The 19,976-nt window shown below is 42.5% G+C and overlaps 1 protein-coding gene across 1 annotated transcript in view; it reads right to left on the minus strand.

Moving 5' to 3' along the window:
• The window catches only part of ADAMTS17 (ADAM metallopeptidase with thrombospondin type 1 motif 17), a 346,470-nt gene that overhangs the window by 317,996 nt on the left and 8,498 nt on the right, over positions 1–19,976 (minus strand). The window contains exon 3 of the mRNA XM_060003651.1: positions 15,792–15,945. Coding sequence (XP_059859634.1) covers positions 15,792–15,945 — 154 coding nt within the window. The remainder of the gene's footprint in view (positions 1–15,791; positions 15,946–19,976) is intronic.

Consider the following 19,976-nt stretch of genomic DNA (forward strand, 5'->3'; position numbering starts at 1 on the left):
GCTGGGCCCGTGAGCCATGGCCGCTGAGCCTGCACGTCCGGAGCCTGTGCTCCGCAATGGGAGAGGCCACAACAGTGAGAGGCCCGCATACCGCAAAAAACACCCCCCCAAAAAAAAAAATTAGTGAGTGAAAGTTTAATGAAGAACAGGATATTTATATATACTCAAAACATCCTACAAATAACTCACTAATTACATATGGGGAAATAATGACTTTACAGCAGATTAAACAGCGATTACAACCTGAACCAAGTAATGAAAATTGACATCCCCAAAAGACAAACTGGCAGCACGTGCCTCCTGATAAGATGCACTGAGAACAACACAACATCCCTTTTGTGGTATTCCAGACAAAAATGCATTACCTAAGTCCACTTATGAAGAAACAGCAGACAAAACCAAAAGTAGAGGCTTCCTACAAAATAACTAGACCGTACTTGTATTTTTGAAGAAATTTGATGATCATAAAGGATAATTCTAAGTAACTGACCTAGATTGGGGGATATCAAGGAGACATGACAACTAAATGCAACGTGTGATTCTAGAATGGATTCTGGGCCAAGAAAAGAAAGCTATAGAAGACATTACTGGGACTACTGACAAAATTTAAATACGGATGGTACATTAGACAACAGTATTGTGTCAATGTTTCATATCCTAGGTTTGATAAACATATGATGGTTAGTTAAGAGTTCTTAGGAAATATAAATGACTATTTATAGATAAAGGACTACGATATCTGCAAATTACTCTCAAGTGCTTCAGAAAAAAAGTGTGTGTGGAGGGGGAGAGGGTTGGGGAGGTTGGAAGGAAGGTGGGGAGGGAGAGAGGGAGAAGACGAAGAGGAAGGCTGGGGAGAGAGAGTGAGAAAGCAAACTACAGAGCAAGTGCAGGAAACTGTTAACAAGAGGTGAATTTGGGGACTAACAAAGGTCCTTGCAATGACAGCAAAATAAGAAGGCAACAATAAGATCAGGGAATTCAAGTTAAGGGTGCAAGGATAAGAGAGGAAACAGGTAATTTTGAGTCGGGGTAACTGAAAAAACTTGGGTCAGAACATTTGTATTGGGCTGGTGGAGGCGGGCATCGTCAGACAAGGATTTGGTTCAGAAACCCCAAGTTATGGGGAGCAGGCAGCCACCCCTGCTGGCCACTGGAGATGTGCAGATGGAACACGGAAAGATGAGGGTCTCAAGACAAACTGGGAAGACAGTGAGGGGGGATTACTGCTCCAGGATAGAACCAGATAAGGATCCCAAGAGAGAAAAAAAAAGCAGCAGCGACCACAAATTCAACTTGGAAAGCGTTAGCATCTGGAGGCAGGGGAAGAAGGGAAGCTGGACCGTGCCAGGAATGAAGAGTCCCTGCTGGCAATGCTTCCATGACGCCAGAAGATACGGCCGAGAACAAGCTCCAATGGCTGGAACCATGGTTGGTTTCTGAGGGGGACACCCCAGTCCCATTGAGCCCATCTGGTTCCAGAGGCAAAGAGAAAGCAGAGAACTATAAAAGGAGGCTGGAGGCCATACCAGAGGCCAGCAGGTGGCAGGCAATATGGGAAGTGAGACTTCCACCCTTGCACCTGGTTCCAAATGCAGGAGCAAGGTACCACTCAGAACACCATCCTGTGTTTGAACATCCCTGCTTCATGCTGCAGAGTCACAGCTGTCAGTCTGGTGGCTTGGTTCTCACTCTCTTTATCTCTCCACCCAGCCCAGCAAACCCCACTGGGAATCAGAAATTCCTTCCAATCTGGGCTCCCCATAGGTTGGCACAGGAGGAAAGGATGATTAGGGGACTGGGGAACCACTTCCCTAGGGCCCATCTAGAATGAGACTGGTAATCAGCTTTCAATCCTTGTGTCAGCAATCACCCATTGGAGTGTCAGCTCCATGAGAACAGGGAGTTTTATCTCTCATTCACTGCAGGATACCCCATGCCTAGGACTGGCCCTGACACACAGTCAGCATCAAATAAACACTGGCCGAGTGAATAAAGCACTGCCTTGAAAAACAGAGAATATTACAAGTTTAAATACAGAGACCTGAAAGTCTCACTTCCTATATTGCCTGAAAATAAAATATACTCAAGCCAATTTAGAGAAAACACACACACAGTCATTGAGCGCATAGAATAAATTTAATATTTACATAAAGATTCATTCAAACACTGCCCCCAGGCCTGGTTTATCCATTTTTCCTGATTCTCCAGCAATCGGCCCAGAAAGTAGAGCCTCCAGAGGGAACCACAAGAGCACAGGTGGGTCCCCCCAGGCTAGAGTTCCCTTCCAGACAGCCCTCACCAAGCCTCCAGGAGGCCTGTGTCTGCAATGCTCTATCTACTCCTTTAGAGATCTCAGAGCTACTTTTGCTGAATGAATAAATGTTTTAAAGGATGGAAGAGGGAAGGGAGGGATTATCATAGATAAATTTATGTTCACAAAGGAAGAATTTTTTAACTGAATATACAGGAATTTTTATAAGGTAACAGTTTTCCTAAACTGTTAACATTTTTAAATGGTTAGGGATCCCTAACACTGGGCACTGTCTCCCAGCCAGGACGCCTGCAGGATCCTCTTTTTTTGTGCCCTCCCTGTAGTGCCTCCTGCTCTATTCCACTGGATTTGCTCTTCCCTGTCTCTCTCTCTCTCCTGCTTCCTGGGACCCCCTCCCTGCCCTAAACTAACCACCTGCATCCAAGTCCTCATGTCAGGTCTGGCTTTAGGGAACCCACCCGATGGGCCTTTGCTATAGAGACGACACCTTATTTTTTGTTTGTTTGTTTAACTTTTTTTTAATATTTATTTGGTTGCACTGGGTCTTAGTTGCAGCAGGTGGGCTCCTTAGTTGTGGCAGGCAGGCTCCTTAGTTGCAGCTTGTGGGCTCCTTAGTTGCAGCTCGCCAGCTCCTTAGTTGCGGCACACAGGCTCCTTAGTTGTGGCATGAGAACTCTTAGTTGTGGTATGCATGTGGGATCCAGTTCCCTGACCAGGGATCGAACCCGGGCCCTTTGCATTGGGAGCATGGAGTCTTATCCACTGTGTCACCAGGGAAGTCCCAAGAGATGACACCTTATATTTTAATAATACTTTCTACTTAATGAAAAACCATTTGTATTAGCCCATTTAACTCCCGGCAACCCGGTGAAGTAAAATATTGAGAAAAGTATTAGCCCTCTTTTACAAATGAGGAAACAAAGGAATAAGAAAATTAGCTGACTTTAAGAACCTGTGCATCCTGGGAAGCAGTGTCAGACCCTGCCCATTGCCGGCAAGGCCCAGTCCAGGGTGTGTTCACCCCCAGGACACTCAGGCAGCAGTATCCATCTTACAGGGTCCAAATCCAGGGAGTCATACAGCCTCAGGGAATAATAATGATAATAATAATAATAATTTTATTCTTCCCAAACAGTGATTAATGCACATCCCCCACCCATCCAATCACCTCAAAAGAAAATCCAAAAGATTTCCTCAGTGCCTTGTCTTAAAAGGAAATAAAAATGAGATCAAAGGGACTTGGATGAACACATGGTTCATATAAAGCAAATAGCAGGATCAGAGATTCCCCTCAAAGCTTGTGAGAATTAAGCCTGAAAGACAACAGCAAATGCAGAAATGATTATTACTGAACGCTCACACTACAAAAGGTGCCCCATGGGATATTCCAGGAGACTCTGATCCAAGAAACACTTACCTGGTGATCTCAGAAGTGTTCCCCCTCCCCTGAGCACCAGCAGCCACAGAAGTGGGTGTGGGTTCCTGGCCCCAAAGCGGGCAGGTAAGCCTGACCATCTGGTTTTCCAGGGAGATCCTTGCTCAGCCAACTGCTAACATCTGTGCCAGAATCCTCCACATAAGGTGGTGGACACACATCAGACATGCCACAGGGCACCCAAGAAACACTGCCAGGAGCACGACAGATGCCTCCTATGGTCCAAGGGAACAAACTCAAGATCCATCCTATGGAATTTGAGATTAAATCATTGAGTACTTTCTTCAGACAACAAGGAGACACTGCTTGTACTTGAGGTCAGTGAAAGAAACAGTGAGTGACCTCGGTGTGTTGATTTACTGAGGCATTAATGTGGTTTGTTCTTATGCTATTGTCATAGGTGGCCTTTGCATTCCTTTGCTGAGGGCACTTTGTAGGGCCCAAGGTGTATAACAGGGAAGAGCCAAATCTGACTACATGTTGGATCTGTTTCTTTTACTTTAACCTTTGCTTTCTGCTGCTTTTGTTTACTAAAAGGATACAGTCTATACATAATAACCTGCCTCGGGGAACCCTGCCCCTTTCAGGGAAGCATCCTGACAGCTGTCCACCTATGGATGGTTGCAAGAAAGAAGAAATTAGCACATCCCCTCCCTGAGGCCGGCCATTCCAGGGAACATCTGCAAAACTTAAGGCTTTTTTACTTTACTTCCTCATTTTCTCCCCCTCTCTGTGCTATAAAAGAAACTGCCATCCAGACCCCGATAAGATGGTTTTTCCAAGACATTGGTCCGCCACCTTCTCAGTCTGCCGGCTTTCCAAATAAAATTGTATTCCTTGCCTCAACATGTCTCCGATTTATTGGCCTGTCCTGCGGTGAGCAGAGCGAGCTTGGACTTGGTAACAGGTGGAAGATGTCTGGGCACAGCTGCCATTCCGGCCACAGTATCTAAAACCTTGGCTCCTTAAAAGAATAGCATTTGGGGCTTCCCTGGTGGCGCAGTGGTTGAGAGTCCGCCTGACGATGCAGGGGACACAGGTTCGTGCCCCGGTCCGGGAAGATCCCACATGCCGCGGAGCGGCTGGGCCCGTGAGCCATGCGCCTCCGGAGCCTGTGCTCCGCAACGGGAGAGGCCACAACAGTGAGAGGCCCGTGTACCACAAAAAAAAAAGAATAGCATTTGGGGAAGAGGTGCCCTTGAGACGAGGGGCAGGAGCTGAAGTAGCAAGAGCAGAGGGAGTGACTTCTCCATCCTGGGGGCAGGGGGTTTGTTTGGGCTCTCTGAGCCACAGGGAGGCACCTCATGCTTGCAGTCCCCAGGGTGGGGGCAGGCAGCACCACTGAGCTGGGCCTCAGGAGCCACAGCCGCTCTGGAAGGTCCCCGTCATCAAGGATGGCCACTACATTGAGAAGTGTCATACTTGGAATAGTAAACAAGTGCTCTGAGAGGCCCGCAGACATTAGGCCCAAATACTAGCCTAAAAGGTGAGAGGCCAGCTTTACCTGCCACAGCAAGATAAAGAGATCTGGCCAAGACCCCAGCATGACTCGGCACACGGAAGTACAGGGAAGATTGTCTCTGTTCAGACCTCTGAATGCCAGGGGAATGTGGGTGAGTCTCCAGTGCAAATCCCCCAGCCTCTGCCACACGCACAAATACACATCACTCTTACAGTATAGATTTCCTAAGGAAAAACACTAAAGTAGAAATCATGTTTGGACTTGTGAAAAGGTCCTGGGGCATCAGACAGAAAGGTATGTGAAATTACTCGGTGAAGATTCTTCCATAGCCCAGAACGTACAGCACTCTCATAGAAGATGGGGTAGTGGGGGCTATGAGAGGAGGGGACACATCAGCCTAAACTGAGCTCACAGCATAAAATTACAATCCACATAGGAAAATGGTCCAGTTTAAAAGAGAGTGAGCAAATACAACAAACAGGAAGATCAGGACCCCAAGAAATTCAGAAAGTGGAATAATTCAAAAAAGACTTAAAATCATTATGTTAAAAATAACCAAAGTGATAAAAGAAAGGAAAAATAAAATCATAATGAGAGAACAAGACACTATAAAAAGGAAAGAGAGAATTGGAAAAGAATGAAATATAACTTCTAGATGTATAGATTATAATCACTAAAATTAAAAACTTAGTAGGTGGACTAAGTGGAGATTAGACCCAATTTAACAGAAATGTGAACTGGGAGACCAATGAGAAGAATTACCCAGAATACAGAATATAGAGATAAAGAGACCAAACACATAAAAAGAAATTACAAAACATGGAGGAAAGACTAGGAAGGTCCACATCAGCTAGTGGTCCCAGGAGAAGAATAAGCAGATAACAGGGAAGACGCTTTCTTCAGTGAGATGGAGGCTGGGCATTTTCCAGAACTGACAGAGCCATGAATCCTCACATCCAAAAATCACAATGAGTCCCAAATGGAATAAGTATGGGAAACCCACCATAGATATACTATAGAACACAAAGATAATAACATTTTTTAAACCTGCACAGAGAAAAGACAGAATCTATTTACACAGAATCTAAAGTTGAAATACCTTTTGTAGCAAAAATAGAAGACACTGGAATAAGATCTTCAAAGTGTTAAGAAAAGATAAGACTCAACCTAGAATTCTATATTCAGCTAAATCATCAGTAAGAGTACCAGTGAAATAAAGACAGTTTTGGAAAAACAAAGATAATAATGTAACCACTCAGAAACCCTGATTAAAGTGTTCTTTAAGAAGGACATTAAATACAGAGACATGGGTTGCAAGAAATAATACTGAGCAAATAAGTTGGTAAATATATAAATAAATCTAAATAATTTTAACTATAAGAATATATAATGATGATGATTAAATGGGAGGGGACAAAAATATATAATTAAATTAACAGATAAAAATAATAAATAAAATGAAAGCATTTGAAGGCTCTTATATTATGAATGAAAGACACCTGATACTTTTAGACTTCCTTAGGACAATTTTTTTTTTAATTTTAGGGTAACAACAACAAAAGAAGTGAATAGATGATAACATTTTCACACCAGTGGAAGAAAAAAGGGGGAAGAAAAGCTGATGGAACCAACAGAAAAAAATGAAAACAACAACAAAAAGAAACAGAATCAAAGAAAAACCATGGTATTGTAAATGGAAAACAAAAGATGGTAGAAATACATGTAATTATATCAGTAACACCATAACTATAAAAATACTAACCTTGTCAATGAAAAGACAGATGTTCTTAAATTGGACATTTTTTAAAATTCAGATACATATCATTTTTAAGAAACTATATAAAACATCATTATAGAGAAGGATTGAAATTAAAACTTAGGAAAAATAAAAATCAGGCAAACATTGAGGAAAATAAAAACTACTGGTAATATTAATATTAGATGAAAATAGCCAGAAGGCCAAAAGCTTTACCAGGGATAAAGATGGTTTATTACACGATAATAAAAGAAATAATTCACCAGGAATACAGCTCCTAGACCTGTATGCAACAAACAATACTGCCTCATAACCTATACAGCAAAAATTAATGGAATTAAAGGGAGAAATATGCCAAACTACAATAAGTTATGAGATTTTTAATATACCTCTAATTAAAACAAGTAAGTCAAGCAAGACAAAAATAATGAGGATATGAATGATTTTGAGATCACAACAATTTGAACTAATGAAAATATACAAAATGCTGTTCACAACAATTAAAGAATACACATTCTTTTAATTACATATAAAACATTTATTAAAACAAAAATAGCTATGTTCTAAACCACAATTCAAATCTCAACCATTACCAAAGAATCAATATCATATGGAATGCAGTATGGCCAACAAGCTTCTAACAGACCTAAACCTCCTATAGAGAACAACTGTAAACTTAAACAAAATACAAAAATCCACTGACTGGATTACTGGAAAGTAAGCCAATGCAGGAAGATGTTGGTGGGGAGTCAAAGCTTGGAAGAACAGAACAGCACAGGGGACTGAAGGCAGGCCTGGTCAGTGCTATAGGGTGGCTTATACTCCAATAGAATGCCCACAATCCTCAGGCCTAAAGAACCAAAGGACAGAGTTCAGAGCACAAAAGTGACTAGAAACTAAGTGGGGGCATATTAGAAAGGAGAGCTCCAAGAAGGGGAAGCCCAAAATTCTGTATATCAACTATATCAAACTCTCTAAATGATCCCTATGTGGAACAGACTCTAGCTAAGGATAAAAGAATGGAACTGAGATTTGAGATGCTGCCTGAGAGACAAATTTTGCAGTTTGAGTCCAAGAAAATTAATTGTCAGCTAAAATACTCCAGAGGAATAGAATCCACTTCAAAATATTACATTTACATCCAGAACACATTCCGTATGTTATTCATATTGACATTTGAATAACTAGGACAATGTGACCCATTTGCAAGAGAAAAGACAATAAATGGAGAAAAAAATCCCATGACGACCCAGCTGTTAGAAGAGCAGACAAGAATTTTAAAGCAATTATTATCACCATGCCTAAGGACGTAAAGGAAAATATGCTCTTGATGAATGAAAAGATAGGAAATCTCAGCAGAGATCCTGAAACTATAAAAAAAGAACATGATGGAAAACTTGGTATGGGCCACATTTTTTAACTGCTAAACAGAGAACTATAAATCAGTTTTGAATGATGGCAAAAACACATGATAAAAATTTATAAATGTAAAGCTGCAATGATAACAGATAATAATACAGAATACTTTGTGCTAAACGTTGTAAGTGCATTATATATTAACTTATCTAATCATCTTAATAATTCTATAAAGTACATGCAATTATTATCACCATTTTTACAAATAAAGAAATTTAGGCACAAAAAGATTAAATAAATTACTCAAGGTCATTCAAGCCAGTAAGTGGTGGAGGCAGGAATTCAAACCCAGTAGGCCAGGGACTTCCCTGGTGGCGCACTGCTTAAGAATCCGCCTGCCAATGCAGGGGACACGGGTTCGAGCCTTGATCCGGGAAGATCCCACATGCCGTGGAGCAACTAAGCCCGTGCACCACAACTACTGAGCCTGCGCTCTAGAGCTGGCAAGCCACAACTACTGAACCAGCGTGCCACAACTACTGAAGCCTGCGTGCCTAGAGCCTGTGCTCCGTAACAAGAGAAGCCATCGCAACTAGAAGCCCGTGCACCGCATCGAAGAGTAGTCCCTGCTCACCACAACTAAAGGAAGCCCACGTCCAGCAACGAAGACCCAACACAGCCAAAAATATAAATAAATAAATAAATAAATAAATTTATACAAACCCAGTAGGCATATCTGTAAGTTCTTAAGTACCTACATTGTACTGCCCCTCTAGGAAAAAACTATTATGGAACTTGGAGAATACTTAGAACTGGATACTGGAAATATTACATATCAAAATTTGTATGCAGTTAAAGGTATGCTTACAGGAAAATGTATAGCCTCAAATATATATATTAAAAATTAAGAAAGAGTAAAGTTTAATGAGCTAAGTATTCTAAAAAAGTTAGGAAAAAAGCAACTTGATTAAATCTAGAGAATATTATAAAAAAAGGAACATGGATAAACCTAAAAAACATTATTGTAAGTGATAAAAGCAAACTGCACAGTATGAAGCGACTTATGCAAATGTTAAAACATACAAAACAACACAACATGCAGTTTATGACTATATATCACAAATGCCATAATAGTTTAAAAAAGCATGGATAGGAGAGATTCACACCAACCTCAGGATGGTGGTTTCTTCTGGACAGTAAGCTAGAGGGATGATAAGGGGTGAGGTTGGAAGGATACTCACTCATACCCATAAATGTTAATTTATCTCAAGAAAAAAATGTTCCAAAGCAGATGTGACCAGATCCTAACATGGGTTAAGTCTGAATGCTGGGTATGTGGGCCTTCAGTTTTTGTTTTGTGCTCTTTTTCCCGTTCTAAATATTTTACAAAAATAATTTATACCTGCTACCTTTGTTTACTTCTATCCCCCCTACGAGCTTCCTGGAGGCAGGGACCATGCTGTGTCACGCTCACCACAGTATGTTGTCTAGAGGGTCAATGAATACTTGATGACAGAATAAACAAAAACGAGAGCATATGTCCTTTAAGGGTAACTTCCAGTCTGGAAACACTAAGATTCCCTGATTGCATTACAGATTTTCTCAAGAGGCAAGAATGACAGATTCAAGAATAATAATGAGAACCTTTAGCTTTCACTCAGTGCTCTCATAGAGTTTCTCTTTCTTTCCCACTTAATACAGAACAAGGGCACTGAAGTGGTCCTCTGATATTAAAGAATGGGGATACAAATCATAATTATAACCACAGCAGCTGCAACTAATATTTGTTAGTTGCTAAGTGACAAGTATGCATTATCTCATTTAAAACCCACAAAACTCCCAAGAGGTAGATGATATTAGTCAGGTGCAGATGATGAAACTGAAGCTCAGTGGCCCAGTCCTTTCTAAAGTTGCCTGAGTCTACACAGCTCCTTTTCTATTTATTTATCAAGAAAAAACTGTAAATAGATGATGACCAGCCAACTATGATATCTATTCTTATAGAAAGGGACCCTTTATACAGCCCATTTCTAATTTCCTCGAAGTTTGTTTTTTGCCTCTTAGGCATTTGTAAGTGTTCTTATGAACATTCCCCCCACCAATGTGGCTGGAAGCGGTTCCATCACCCTCTCACCTCTCTGTTCTTCAGCAATAACCCTGAGAAGCAGACAAGACCTGCATCATATCAATGTTACAGATGAGAAAACAGAGGCCGTTGTGGGCTGAACTGTGTACTCTAACCCACAGTACCTTTGAATGTGACCGAGTTTGCAGATAGGGGATTTAAAGAGGTAATTATGTGAAACTGGGATCATTAGGGTGGGCTCTAATCCAATATAACTGACATTCTTAAAAGAAGAGGAGATTAGGACACAGACATGCACAGACCATGAGACAATAAGAGGACACAGGAAGAAGACTGCCATCTACAAGCTAAGGAGAGAGGTCTCAGAAGAAACCAACCCTGCCCACACAGTGATCTCAGACTTCTAGACTCCAAAACTGTGAGGAAGTAAATGCCTGTTGTTCAAGCTGCCAGGTCTGTGGTAGTTTGTTCCAGCAGCCCCAGCAAACTAATGCAGAGGCACAGAGATGCCAAGGGACACTTCTGGGGTCACACACAAGGTAGACAGAGTTGGGTCTCTGCCATCATACTTCTTTCTCTTTCTCCAGGAATAATAATTCTTAAAATATTGGTGTCTCTTTTTGGATTTAATATTTTTATATGTGAATACATACTTAAAATATTAACATGAAAAAACTCAAAGTACAAATTTAATTCCATTTCCTTTGGGTTCTTCTTCCACTTAAGATGCAGAAAAACATGGAAGACTATCACCACCACTGAAACAACAAAAAACACTGGATAAACAACGAAATCATATTTTGCTTTACCCACTGGAGACCTAAGGTCTCAAAGAAGTTTAGAGGAACTAAATTTCAGAGGGATTGAGCCCTTCCTAATGAGCAAAAACCAGTAGCCATGTTTATCCCGGGCACAGGTGGGATGAGGAGTTAATTAGCATCTGATGAGGACCCTGTGAAGGAACCAGCCAAAGTCTTATCAACCACATGGGCTGGAATGATGGATTCTATCTGGATTAGAGGTGTCCTGAATCTATCCAACCAGACTTTTTAGCTGACTTTCAGGAAGTCAGGACAAGGATGGAAGGCAGAGTGACATCTCCATAGTTATGTGGGGACTGAGCTAATAAGCTCTTCTACTCTTGCCTCAAGACGCTTGAAGCCAGTGGTGAACTGAAAGGAACTCAAGTCATGATCCAAGTCAACCCTGATTAAACAGAAGAGTTTATCTCCTCAGCCCAGCTGCCTCTTTATCACCAGAAGAGAAGCCAGCTGAGGACAAGGCTGTCAGATACAGAACTGCTGTGGCCAAGGCTGATCTGAGGTCCAACCTCCTGCTCTGCTCCTCAGCTCCAGGAGCCCATGGCTGTGATGTCATCAGTACTGAAGCCAGTTTGATTTCTGTCATTTCCAACCAAATGAATCTTAAGTGACACAAAACACAAGTCCCAACCATTTATTTATTACAGAGTATATACAGATATTATTACACATGCAAATTATTGCATAAATTGGCAATACACAATTTCTGAATCGTTATGGTATCCTCTACTCACTAAAATTAACTTCAGAATGCTATGAATTAATGAAACAATACTATAAAATTACTGCACTGTTTTTTAAAACAATCATAACAAAACAAACTATAAAGTAGACATCAGTGACTTCACAGGTACCACTGCTGAATGGCATTGGTGTATTTGTGTTCTAAAGAGCCCACCACCATGCAAAACGTTGCAGGATTCCTACTTTGACAGTGCCTCATAGGAAACTAGTTTCATTATTTTACAATCTACTTCAACCATCCACATGTTACATCTACCATAGTGGATGAGAAGAGATTCAAATTGTTACTAAAAACCACGAAAGTGCTAGTGAGAAGATTCTATACTGAATCTGAATAGAGAAATTAAAATAAGCATAGCAGGCAGACAAAAAGTTTTGAAGTCAAAATAACCACTCAAAAAAATCAAGAAACAGGGACTTCCCTGGCAGTCCAGTGGGTAAGACTCTGCACTCCCAATCCAGGGGTCCCGGGTTCGATCCCTGGTGGGGAACTAGATCCCACATGCATGCCGCAACTAAGAAGTCCACATGCCGCAACCAAGAGTCGGCATGCCGCAGTGAAGACCCAGCACAGCCAAAATAAATAAATATTTTTTTTTAAATCAAGAAACATTTCAAAATATCCAAACTACCATTTTAGTGTTTGAGAACAGCCAAAAATATCTTCAAAAACTCATGCTCACCAAAATAAATAAATAAATTTTTTTTATTTATTTATTTTATTTATTTATTTTATTTATTTTATTTATTTTTTTATTTATTTTTATTTAAAAAGGCTCACAGCCTCCATATTTTCATGCAAAGTTCCAAGCTGGAGTGATTTTTTAAAATTAATTTATAAGGTCCTAGAGTAAGAAGCTGTAAAGGAAATAGGATCCATCTGTCCCCTCTCTGGAAGCCCCGAAGACTGCTAGAAATGCAACCTCTATAGTACCAAAGAGAAGGCAGTGATTCCTCCCAGGTGGCCTTTCCTGTGTCAGTCCCTCTATCCCCCTAGAAAACATGGCAGCTTACCCAGACTCAACTCACAGGTAAATTGAGTGCTTCATGGAGAAGAAAGAGTTATCAGACTGCTCCTCACCTGTGTGAGCCAGCTGGCTACCCCAAGGCCATGTCCAAGGTTGGAATAACACAGATCAATGACAAGGCACAATTACACCTATGGCTGCCATGCTCAGCCATAAAGAACAAGTTCCCATGGGAAATCGTGGATTAATCTGATTAATCTTTCCAGGAAACTTCAAGAATGTATTTTGCTGGAGTCCCAGTAAATTAATTTTCCCAGTTTCTAAACCCCAATGTTTGAAAGTTAATCCAAACTAGATAGGGTCTAATTGACTGCTCATTAGCTAAGCCTCTTAGAAGGCCTGCTGTCTTTCCCAACACAGCAACAAAGTTTACTGACTATTTCACACAAAGAAAGAAGGACCAGAAGCAAAGTCTATACCGTTCTCCTATGTCTGTGTTCCTACCCAGGACAGAGCCTGAGTTGGCATCACCTTAAATATACATGTTGCTCCTGCATGGCAGAGCATGTTGATGTGAGATTTGGGGGCTGGGAATAAACCCCCTGGTTTTGTTCATTTTATTTCCTTCACTAAAGGCAAAAGAGTCTCTCAGAAGAGTGCCTCCAAACTAGTCTTAGGGACAAAAATGCAAACACAAACACAATTTATCATTTTGTCAGCAATCCTTGGTATCACACCCCTAAAGAGGATGGCAGCTGGTAATTAGACAAATATTCCATGATATCATCCACAGGCACCCAGGGTTTCTGGTCACTGACTAGCAGCTGACAAGCACTGGCAGGAACAAAGGGAAAGTAAGAATAAAACATATTTGTCCTTGGGTTTCACTGTGTGGCCCTGCTTGGTGATTCTCACCTGAGAAAACCCACTTCCGATGGCCCACAGGTGCTATTAATCATGTCTGAAACTTAGCGCAGCAGTTCTCAGCACCAGCTGAACGTTAGAACCACCTGGAGAGGCTTCAAATCACTAGATGCCCAGGCTGCACCCCAGATCAATAAAAGCGGCTCTCTGGGGGCAGGAGCTGGGTGTGACTAGTTGTTAAAGTTCCCCAGGTGATGCCAATGGACAGCCAGGGCTGAGAACCTCTGCCTTAGAGTCATCCCCCTGCCTCTGAAACAATATGGTCAGATCAGCTGCAGAAAATGCACAAAGATTTAAAATGACCACTAGTCATTTACTCTGAGAGGAGAGAGAGAAAAAAATCCACCGATTGACCCAGATAGGGGCAGCTGGCTAACGTTTAAAATAACACACCAACATCAAGCCCAAACACACAACCAACCATCGGACTTACCAAAACCCATGCTTCCTATTAAGGGGTAAATTTGAGTTACAATACCAGGGTTTCCCTGGTGGCGCAGTGGTTGAGAGTCCGTGATGCAGGGGACATGGGTTTGTGCCCTGGTCCAGGAGGATCCCACGTGCCGCAGAGTAGCTGGGCCCGTGAGCCATGGCCGCTGAGCCTGAGCGTCCAGAGCCTGTGCTCCGCAGCGGGAGAGGCCACAACAGTGAGAGGCCCGCGTACCGCCAAAAAAAATTTTAGTTACAAGTAATTTTTTGCTGAGACCTCTCTTTCCTGTTTTTGTAAGGGTGCAGGAAGGAACACAGCAAAACCCTAATGTATGGTGGCATTCTTTCTCCTGGAGTTGCAGAGATGACCCTGATCCAGCAAAATCACCTCTAATAACTCCCTGCTGAATGCAGACTAGGCTAAGGAGGGTGGCTATGTGGATAGGGTCAGGACTGCATGCACCAGCGGAGCTAAGCTGCAGGGCTCGCTTATACATAACAAAGCTGTTCAAAATACAGTCATATAATCGATTTACTTCCAAGGTCATTGGAATACTAAACTGAGACACTGTATTTTTATTCAAAGTCTTTAAACTACAAAAGAACAACTCCCAAAGGTCAGCCATGGGGTCCCATGCTCTCCAGGGAGGAAGTGACACCTGTGAGCAGTAGGATATCATCTTCATCAAGGGACACTCACAGGCAGACTGCTAGTGACACAGCATGGTGAAATGTCCTTAAACACTTAACAGATAAACCAGAGGTTGCCCACAAGAGGCACAGAATACAAGAACCCTGGGTTCTCAGCCCAAGCTGCTTATTAGAACCACCTTCAAAAACACACCCAAGTCACACCATGGACCAATTAGATGAGGATTTGGAGGGACTGGCTAGTGCATGGCATTTTTTAAAGCAGTGGCTCTCACACTGAAGCATGATCAGATTTACCTGGACCCACCCCCATGGTTTCTGATTCAGGAGGTGGGGGCTGGGAGAGAACATGCAGTTCTAACAGAGTCCCAGGTGATTCTGATGCTGCTGGGGTCACACTCTTAAGAACCACTGCTTCATAGGTCCCCCAGGTGACTCTAATTAGTGCAGACAAGACCGAGGACCACTGTATAAGGAAAGCAAGCTCTGGCCAGGGTGCCAAGGGAAGGAATTCTCATCCTAGCTCTGCCACCAACCTCGGGCTTGATAACAATAAGCCATTGAGGTTTTTCAGGCCTCAACTTGCTCCAGATCCATAAAATTGAGACACTACACAAAAGAGATCCTGGGTTCTTTCTAGAAACACCTTTTTCAAAGGGCTGCTACACATGAAACGCTGATATTAATACACATAGAAATGAAAAGAAAGTGGCCTTATGGGCAATTAAAAAAAGCTTTCAAAATACAGGGAAAGGTAAGTTCTTGCTCACAAGATTTCAACACACTTGGAGACACAGCAATGGGGATGGTCTAGGGATGTGCGATGGCACCAAAAGCCAAAAGGGCCTGTGTTGTGAGTCATTCACACTATTTCCCAGACTCACCTGTTAGGACCTTGCAGAGCTGCCCAGAGACCTGGGTCTCGGCAGAGGGGCTGGGTGTCAAGGACCATCTGCGCCTGATCAGATGCTCTTGTCCCTGGGAATTGTTGAGGGGCTGGATTAGCACCTGCTCCTGCCCAAGCTGGATGAGGCCAACCTGCCCAGAAAGAGGAAAACAGTTGTCAGTCATCCTCATTCACACTTGCCCACGACCCCAGAGCCAGAGGGTGGAAAGGCCACCTAGCTATGGTCTGCTTCCCCTGCCTGGGCTTTTTCTTTGCAGCTTACACCAATTTACAGAGTCCAAGAATGAGCTCTTGCATGACTTGAAACATCTCACCCAGCAGCTGTGTTGGGGGTCAGGTGACAGAAGGCGGGTGTCGGGGGGGATGCGGCAACAGCACCCATTTTCTGGGTTCACTTTCAAAGATATCTTACTTTAGTGTTAATTTTTTTTTAATATTATTTTTCAGGCAAGGCTTTATTGGGGCCTCTGCTGCAGCAGGGGGGAGGGAGAACAGATTCCCTTGTTTGCCTGCTCCTATACACTTACTTCTAATTAAAGCCCATTTAAAAAACTATTTTTTATATCATCCCCTAAAACTCCACCTAAGGAGGTACCTCCAAAAGTGTTGGGAATGAATGACAATTATATCCTTAATGGGAAAAAAATATATCTTATTCCTGGGCAATATTTAGAATTAAATAGAGAGGATGGAGTCAGACCTGTAGTGTTAATAGTTTTGTGATAGTGGATTTTTTTCAGTGTTTAAGAGAACTTGGCAGAGTATCTAATGGATTCAATTTGTGATTCTAATTTAAAGCACAGCAATGATTTAGACCTGTAATTTAAAAATCTTATTAGGCTTATAAACAGTATCAGAATGTATAAGAGAACTTAAGACTTCCCATGTTTATAAAACTAGTTAACTAATTATTTATATGAATCATGCCAAGGGTTTATTTTTTAATCAGACAACAGAAGAACTTGAAAATGAAATTGAATATGGTAAATTTCTACATACAGTTTTAAAGGTTTAAACGTTGTTAATCACCAATTTGTAAATAGGATTAAATGTTATCCAAAGGCCCCTTAAAAGGTATTTCAAAAACTTGCTAGATTATAAATAGAACATGACTTTTAAATTGAACAAAAAACTTAAGGACTGGGATTCTTAATTTGTCGCTTTAACAGAGTGAATATTAATTCTTAAAAATATATACACAATGCAGAGAACTTTTCCTTTCATTTGGAACCAATGCTAACAGCATTTAAACAATTTGCCCTCCTTCCCCAGGATACCTGCTGCTAGCTTCTCTTCTGAGACATCAACAAAACAAGGTAAACCGCTCACAAGGATCCTGACTCGGCCAGGGCTGAGAATTATCTATGTTTGCATACTGGGCCCTGCAGTCCACAGCCCCTGCTCTGCGTTCATGGTCGGGACAACCTTTACTAGCACAGATTCAGGAGACTGGGCCAATCTGTCTTAGGCTGTCACGAACATCCTTTGTTCTCTCTCTCCCCAATACTATTTTCTAAAAGCCATGACACTGTTTTCTTTTCTTAAAAAAAAAAAAAAATTATTTAGTTGGCTGTGCCGGGTCTTAGTTGTGGCATGTGAACTCTTAGTCGCGGCATGTGGGATCTAGTTCCCTGACCAGGGATCGAACACTGGGTGCCCTGCACTGGGAACGAGTCGTCTTAGCCACTGGACCACCAGGGAAGTCCTGACACTACTTGCTAAAAGCGGTAGTTCTCAAACTCCAGTGTGCATCAAAATCACCTGGAGGTCACGGATGCTCACCAAGAACGTTCATTTCTAACGAGTCCCCAGGTGATACTGATGCTGGGTGCCCGAGGACCAGGCTTTGAGAAGCACTGCTCTCCACCACAGCTCAGCAATTCCTCAGGTCTCAGGTACAGAGCTCACTCAAACCAAATGATACAGACTCCTCTACCTTCTGAAAGGATGCATCAATACCAGTCCTCTGAAAATAAATCAGATCCACTAATAAGACCGCCTACAACATTTAGTCCCCCAAACAGGGGTTGAGACGGTACTTACTGCTGTAAGAAGATTTCAAGGTTTCCATTTCATTAGAACTGCTGCCAAGGACAACCCAGAGATTTTACTGCCCAAATAAAACTGTCTTAAAGTGGCACTGCATGACCTGCCGGGAAGCATGGCTTTCTCCCCTCTCCTTTGAAGTTAAAACTTGAGTTTGTTCACTATGATACTTTGGGGAGACTGAAGAAGCGGAGGAAGAGAGTGGCTGTGGGAGGCTGTGCAGATCCACCAGAGCTGTGTGTATAGAAAGCCTCAGTGGAACCCTCCTGCACTGTTGGTGGGAATGTAAGTTGATACAGCCACTATGGAGAACAGTATGGAGGGTCCTTAAAAAACTAAAAATAGAAATACCATATGACCCAGCAATCCCACTACTAGGCATATACCCTGAGAAAACCATAATTCAAAAAGAGTCATGTACCACAATGTTCACTGCAGCTCTATTTACAATAGCCAGGACATGGAAGCAACCTAAGTGTCCAACGACAGATGAATGGATAAAGAAAATGTGGCACATATATACAATGGAATATTACTCAGCCATAAAAAGAAACGAAATTGAGTGATTTGTAGTGAGGTGGATGGACCTAGAGTCTGTCATACAGAGTGAAGTAAGTCAGAAAGAGAAAAACAAATACCATATGCTAACACATATATATGCAACCTTAAAAAAAAATGGTTCTGGGGCTTCCCTGGTGGCACAGTGGTTGACAGTCTGCCTGCCGATGCAGGGGACATGGGTTCAAGCCCTGGTCCGGGAAGATCCCACATGCCGTGGAGCAACTAAGCCCATGCACCACAACTTCTGAGCCTGTGCTCTAGAGCCCATGAGCCACAACTACTGAGCCCATGTGTCACAACTACTGAAGCCCATGCACCTAGAACCCATGCTCCACAACGAGAAGGCCCCGCAATAAGAAGCCAGCGCATCACAACAAAGAGTAGCCCCCGCTTGCCACAACTAGAGAAAGCCCGCGCACAGCAACAAAAACCCAACACAGCCAAAAATAGATAAATACATAAATAAATTAATTTTAAAAAGACACAGACGTAGAGAATGGACTTGCGGACACGGGAAGGGGGAAGGGTAGGCTGGGACGAAGTGAGAGAGTAACACTGACATATATACACTACCAAATGTAAAATAGATAGCAGTGGGAAGCAGCTGCATAGTACAGGGAGATCAGCTCGGTGCTTTGTGTCCACCTGGAGGGGTGGGATAGGGAGGGTGGGAGGGAGACGCAAGAAGGGAGGGGATATGGGGATATATATGTATAGCTGATTCACTTTGTTATAAAGCAGAAAATAACAAACCATTGTAAAGCAATTATACCCCAATAAAGATGTTAAAATAAATAAATAAATAAAATCTAATTAGTAAATTCAAAAAAAAAAGAAATCCTCAGTGCAGAAGTCCTTGATGACCGTTTCAGTGGAAACGTCTGTGGTTGAAATAAAGTTGGCAGATACAGCACAGTGCATGGGATGGGCCCCACGCTGTAGGAGGGCTGTGCTCCCTGGGGGACACGCTCAACCTTGACAGGCGCTGGAGTCTTCCTGAAATGCTCCAGCTCTGGGAGGTTAAAGGCCCCCTTGAGTCTAGAACTTTCAAAGCCAGTTATCATTCACTCAGCCTAGCATGCAAGCCACAGGGTAAAGGCCAGTTAGCCAGTAGTTCTAATGTGACACAATATAGGGAGAATCTCACCTTGGTGAGAAAGCCTACAGGTACATACATGCACACACACAAGCATGGTCCAGCCCCTTGGGGGAGGTTTTGCTTTAGAAGGTCTTTTTTGGAGGAACCCACATGCTGGTTTCCATCCATTCAGGAAAGAGAATGGCAATGCTGGTGAGAGACAGACACATGGACTAATGGCCTATACTCTACCTGGCAGCCACTTGCCCTCTTGGGAACTGACTTTCAAGCTGGCCTGTGGCCAAGACTAGCACCTGGGGGGAGGGAGCAGGGCACAGCCCTCCCCCTCAGGAGCCACCACAAGGAAGGAACTTGCCCCTGCCCCCTCCAAGTGCTGTCACTAGGCACCCTGAAGCCTCGCTAATATTCACCAGGTCATCACAGTGACAAAACGTTGCTGAAAAGTGTCACTTGTCA

Source organism: Delphinus delphis, chromosome 2 (genome assembly GCF_949987515.2).
Source record: "Delphinus delphis chromosome 2, mDelDel1.2, whole genome shotgun sequence".
NCBI lineage: Eukaryota > Metazoa > Chordata > Mammalia > Artiodactyla > Delphinidae > Delphinus > Delphinus delphis.